Below are 6,227 nucleotides of genomic sequence, written 5' to 3'. Positions count from 1 at the left end.
TAGGAAATGGAAAGACTTGGAAAAAAATTATATTAAGTGAAGTAAGCCAGGCCCAAAGAAACATAGGTCCCATGGTTTCCCTTATTTTTAATAACTAGCATATGTCTGGGACAAGTAGAAAAGGTCAATAGCTATGTACATATGACCAGATAAGATGAAGAAAAGGGAAATGAACTCCAAGATAGAGACACAAGTGGTTTTTTTCTTTCTTGCTATTGTTTCTAACATATTTATAAGGCACCATCTGATTTTTTTGTTGTTTTGTATGTTCCTCTCCCATGGTATAACCCCTGTTTTCATTGTATTTGACATCTGTATAATTTGGGGAGGGGAAGGAAAAAAACAAAATGTTTAAATAGGGATACAGGTTGACCCAGTGTAACAATGAGATGTACAAGACACTATGTTGAAAAACGAACTTTACAATTTAGGCCGGGAGTGGAGGTTGGAGGAAGTGTAGTTGTGGAGGTGGGAGGGAAGGGATGGTAGGAGAAAAACAATGGAGGCAACAATGCTTGATAAGAAATGTGTTCATTATTTTGCTCATGTAACTGTAACCCCTCTGTATGGTATTTTCACAAAATACTAAAAACACTAAAAATAAAACTAAAATACTAAATACTAAATAAAACAAAATACTAAAAACACTAAAAATAAAACTTTAAAAAAGTGATGTAAAATAAAGATGTCACATATTTGGTGACATTGAGTGGACATAAAGATGGGAGCTCAGCCCACATTTCACTAAGAGAGCAAGAGATATAGGGACCCAGAAGGATTCCCTGTGCAGAGATTGCAAATCAAATGGGTTTGTTTACCCTGGTCAAGATCTAAGAGTCATTTCTCATGCTCAGTTATGGGTTCATTACAGGAAGGATTCAGGTAGGAGAAACAATAAGGTCAGTGCATGAGCTAGAGGAGCTTTGACTGATTTTCAAATATTATTTAATGGCCCACTGTTTCTGCTCCAAGTTATTAATTTTGTATAAACCTTTTCCACTCATGGACTCTCTAGCTGGCTAAGTTTTTTGTTACATCTTGGATAACAGTCCAATTTCACACTCCCTTCTAGAAAAATGGGATGTCCATGTACTCTTCTCCACATTACACAATCCTCAGAAAATCTGTTCATTTTCTCTTACAGGGTAACTAAGGTAAGTGGAGAAACCACAGTTCTAATTGAACTGTTTGCATTCCTCAGGCCTTACCCCATTATCCATGGAAGTCCATCCAAACCTTTGCCACTCTCTGCCACTTGCCAGACACCTACAAAAGCACTGTTTCCGATGCCTGAATGTCCATCCCCTCTCCTGTGAGAAACTTCATTCATACAGGATTGTTTCCTCCACATTTTCCAATACACATAATTTGCACACAAATGTTACATCTTAAGACCTTTCTGCTCAGTCTCAAAGAAAAAGATGGTTCTATGTGCAGTCTACTCCTGTCTTCTTTCTTTTCTCAGTCATTTTCCCCATCAACTCTTGCAGTGACAGTACTTTTGCTTTTCAATATCCAAATCAACACCAACTCTTTCCCATAGAGTGGGAACGGTGCCTACACTCTTTATTCATTCAACATATCAGCCTCTTTTTGTCGGTCATGGGGCTTGAACTCTGGGCCTGGGTATGGTCCCTCAGCTCTTCAACTCAAGGCAAATGTTCAACCACTTGAGCCACAGCACCACTTCCAGTTTTCTGGTGGATTATTGGAGATAAGAGTTTCATGGCTTTTCCTTCCTGGGCTGACTTTTGAACTGTGATCCTCAGATTTCAGCCTCCAAAGTAGCTAGGATTACAGGCGTGAGCCACCAGAGCCTGGCTCATCCTGTGTCTTTTAATCCTCCTCACTTTTCTTTCTTTCTGAACTAGGTTTGTAGGAATGACTGAAACGTGTGCATATATATCTATATATGTGTGTATACATATCTATATATGTGTGTATACATATCTATATATGTGTGTATTTTTTTGCTTAAGGATACTGTTTTACCACTTGAGCCATGCTCTACTTCCAACTTTTGGGTGCTTAATTGGAAATAAGAATCTCTTGGACTTTCTTACCCATGTTGATTTTCCTATCCAGGTTGACTCAGCCACTTGAATATCTAGGAATAAAGGTGTGAGCCACTGGTGCCCAACAAAAAATAGATTTTAATATGCATATATGAATAGCCTAGGACTTGAAAATCACTAACTCTCCTACAGATCAATTATAGACAAAGTCCAATTTACACACTAGGAAAAAAGTTATAGGACCAAAAGTTCAGACAGTGGAGTATGATTTCAAGCAAAATTATGTCACTCATATTTTCAGGGGCTTAGGATAGAAGCCAGGACAGAGAATAGAAAAACAGCTGGAAAAGAATTGGGATTTTGTTTTGTGGAAGGTTTTGACCCAAGCCAAGAATTTCAGACTTGATTACAAAGTGGCAACAATAATTAGAGTAGATGTGGGGGTTCATTAAATTCCTGACAACAGACATATCCAGTAACTTGTATTGTATTTGAGCACATTCATTATGTGACTAATAAATGAGACAATATTTTGACTACCAGTATCTCACAAGCATTATCATAGATCAGTTATCATAACTAAAATACAAGAATAAAATGAAAAGTTACAACAGAAAAAGAACAGTTGATATGGCCAATGCAGGACCAAAAGAACCAGGGAACCCGAGCAGAGAAAATTCTGAGCTGAGGGACTTCTGATCAAAGGGTGGAGACACACAGTGCCATACATTAGAGTGTGGTCACTGGGGTGTATGATGTGTACAGCACCTCTGGGAAGACACAAAGAGACCCTCATAGCCCAGGGAGAAGAGCCAAGAGGTATATCAATGTGAGCGCAGGAGGCATCGACAGTGTCCTGAACTCACTGGAAGGTGGTCGGCTCTCACATAGGGCTGACCACTAACACCCAGTTCCCTGGGAAGAAATTTGTGGCCTGAGGTATCAAGGACATGAGGGTGATGATGCTATAAACAATTTTTCAGAGATCAATAAGATGACGTGCTTTCCCTTGTTATCCTAGCTCAACAGACCTAGTAAAAACCCCATCTTTTGAGTGCTCTCAAATTCATCTGCTGGACCCACAGCTAGTCCCTGACAAAGAAGGGCCCACTGCCAGGTTCCGTGCAATACGACAGTGGGGAATGCCTTTGTAGCTCTGCCTAAGATCATGCCTTTGCCCACTCATTTATATGTGCGTATGTGTTTGTGTGTCTATGTGTGTCTGTGTGTGTGCATACTCACAGCACATGGTCCCCACACACAGTATTGTTTCAGAATGAAGATGAGCCAAAGACAGAAGGAACAACCGAGTCACCACTGTCCTCTTCCACTCTGTGTTCATGGACAAGAGCCCAGGAGGAACATGGTCAGGGTGGGATCCTCTCACTCTGCCTTCTGTCCACTGCACCTTCAGGACTCTGGTGCTGGAGTCAGGCAGACATCTGTATCCTGCTTTTACTACCACCTCTCTGTGTGACTGCAGTCAGTTCATTTCTCCAGATAAACCACATCTGATCAAAGACACAATCATTCTACTCACCTCCTAGGGCCTAGTGATGGTCAAGGGAAGGAGTTGGCGGATGTTCTTACTGATTGCTGTTGCTGTCATGAAAACTGTTTCCAACATGGACAGCCCTACCTGGGGAGTCAGCTCAGGTGTTCAGCTTTCCTGCTGCTGCGATCTTCACTCCTCTCCCACATGTGGAATGACTGCAGACAGCTGGGTCTAGCTCTGTCACACATCCATTCTGGGGGACAGACCGGCTGGGAGGCCACATCCTGGTGCTCTGTGGCTAAGGTGGAGAAAGCAGGAAGGTCACCAGATTCTGACCCAAAACAGGAGGGGCAGAAAGAGTTCTCCTGGAGGAAGCCTAAAGACAAAGAGTGTAGCATCCATCTCCGAGAAGCTGTCCTGTCTTAGTATAAACAAGATGGGGAATTAGTTAATGGGTTATAAAGTCTGTGGAACCCTGAGTCTCCCAGGATTTTCATTCAGGTCAAAGACACACTAATTGTTGAAACTCATGGAAATTAATCCTGCTATGCTCTATGCGGACATAGTGAGTCTCAAGAGGAGCCTGAGTTACCTGGCGTGTGTTCCCTGAGTACAGGCTCTGGGCTGACCTATTCCATCCACTTGGTTGGGATGCAATCTCCTCTTCCCTGTTGCTCAGCACCAACTGAGCACCCTGCCTAGGGAGTGGCTAGGGTAATGGTATAGTTATTTACTTCGTGGTATTTCTTCCTGCCTGTGCCTGAGACTTTATCTTGTTTAGTATATGTTATAAACTGGGATTTGACTTTAAGACGATTGGAGTGTACACTTTATTTACTTCAACATTCTGAGAGCAAGCTTCCAAATTTTGCAAATTCTACAAATAGAATGAACTGGTGGTTCGTACCTGTAATCTTTGCCACTTAAAATGGAATTTTACTCAGCCATTAGAATGATATTGTACCATTTATAAAGAAATGGTAAAAAACTGGAAAGTATTATGTTAAGTTAGTCATGGTGGGGTGAGCTGGAAACTAAGGGAAATGGGTTGATGAATGAAGAAGAAGAGAGAGGGAGATTGCATTTAAGAATTCAGTATATATTGTACAAAAGTAAGAAGAATGAAAGTAGAGATAAGAAAAGAATGAATGAAAATGGTGAAAGGGGTGACATTAATGAAAATATATTGTATTTATTAGTGCTTAGTTAAATGGCAACACCTTTGTACAACTAGTTAAGAATAATAATAAAATGAAAATAAATTAAAAAAATAAGTCAATCATTTGGGGCTAAGATCCTACGGAAGGTAGCATTGGACTTAGATCTTCAAGCCCTTCCCAAAATTGACCTCAGCACACAGTGTGTGATCTCACAACTGAGATGAAGAAGTTCTGCCAAAGAGTTTCCCCAGAGCTGCCTTCATGTCCCGGTTTCTCAGACTGTAAATGAAAGGATTTAACATTGGGGTCACAGCTGTGTACATCACAGTAATCACTGCATCCTTCAGGCTGTAACTGGTCAGAGGTCGGGAGTACATGCCCATGATTGTCCCATAATACAAAGAAACCACAGTGAGGTGAGAGCCACAGGTGGAGAAGGCTTTGAGTATGCCCTTAGTAGATGGAACCCTTAAGACAGTGGCAAAGACCCGAACATAGGAGATAATGATGCAAAACAGTGGCAATGAGAAAATGCCAACCCCAAGGTACATTATCTTCACATTGAAGTGGATGTCTGAACAGGACAGCTTGAGCAAAGGGATAATGTCACAGTAGAAGTTGGCCACTTCCTTGTTGCCACAAAAAGAAAGACTAGCTGTAAGCAGGGCATGAGAAAGTGAATTGGCATTTCCAACCACCCAAGACCCAACAACCATCACAACACACAATCTTGGGCTCATAATTGTGGTATAATGAAGAGGACGGCTGATGGCCACAGCTCGATCAATTGCCATTGCAGCCAAGACATAGCTGTCAGTGTTACCAAAAGCTAACATGAAGTCCATCTGTGTGAAGCATCCAGCATAAGAAATGGTTTTACTCTCCAGAAAATAGTTGGCCAGCATCTTGGGGATGGTGACAGATGAGAAGAAGATGTCAACCAGAGAGAGGTTGGCAAGGAAGAAGTACATGGGGTTGTGGAGGCGAACATCAGAGAGAATGGCCAGGATGATGAGCATGTTTCCAACCAGTGTGATGGGGTAAATGAGCAGGAAGAGGATGAAGAAGATGTCTTCTTGTTCCTGCTGTCCAGTCACTCCCAGAAGGATGAAATCTGTGGTAGCAGACTGGTTTTCTTCTCTCATGACTCCTTCAGCATGACAGGGATAAGGAATCCAGAATTAGTAGTGCAATTTCTGACCTTTCATATCCACCACTGTTGGCTCAAGTGATCAACTGTCTGAATAACTGAGTTCATGAAATCTCAGTGGAACCCACTGTTTGGGGGAACCTCCTTGGTTAATGGGATTAACCATCATTCACACGTGGACACTCATTTCTAACATGAGCAATCTGCGGATTGAATGTGCTCGTATTTATCCTCCCCATGGATACTACCAGGTAAATGTCTCAGATTTGATCCTTTTGCTCATATTCTTAATATCATATTCATTGCAGAAAATTGGTAAGTAGGCAAATGCTTTTTGCATTCATTCATTGTGATGTACATTATTGCTGCTCTCTCAGACCTTACAACCTCCTGAAGCAGCCAGTGTC

At 41.6% G+C, this 6,227-nt stretch overlaps 1 protein-coding gene across 1 annotated transcript; it reads right to left on the bottom strand.

The window, feature by feature from the left end:
• Positions 1–4,879: 4,879 nt before the first annotated feature.
• Positions 4,880–5,815, bottom strand: LOC105985688 (olfactory receptor 1A1-like). The gene has a single exon (XM_013016322.1). The coding sequence runs from the start codon at positions 5,813–5,815 to the stop codon at positions 4,880–4,882; it is 936 nt and encodes a 311-aa protein (XP_012871776.1).
• Between the last annotated feature and the right edge of the window lie 412 nt (positions 5,816–6,227).

This window comes from Dipodomys ordii, unplaced genomic scaffold, assembly GCF_000151885.1.
Source record: "Dipodomys ordii isolate 6190 unplaced genomic scaffold, Dord_2.0 Scaffold31, whole genome shotgun sequence".
NCBI classification, from domain to species: domain Eukaryota; kingdom Metazoa; phylum Chordata; class Mammalia; order Rodentia; family Heteromyidae; genus Dipodomys; species Dipodomys ordii.
The sequence above is the reverse complement of the archived record's forward strand: the minus strand, read 5'-3'. Positions and strand labels throughout refer to the sequence as shown.

Coding starts and splice junctions, on each gene's coding strand:
- LOC105985688 (XM_013016322.1), bottom strand. CDS start 5,815: ATGAGAGAAGAAAACCAGTCTGCTACCACAGATTTCATCCTTCTGGGA.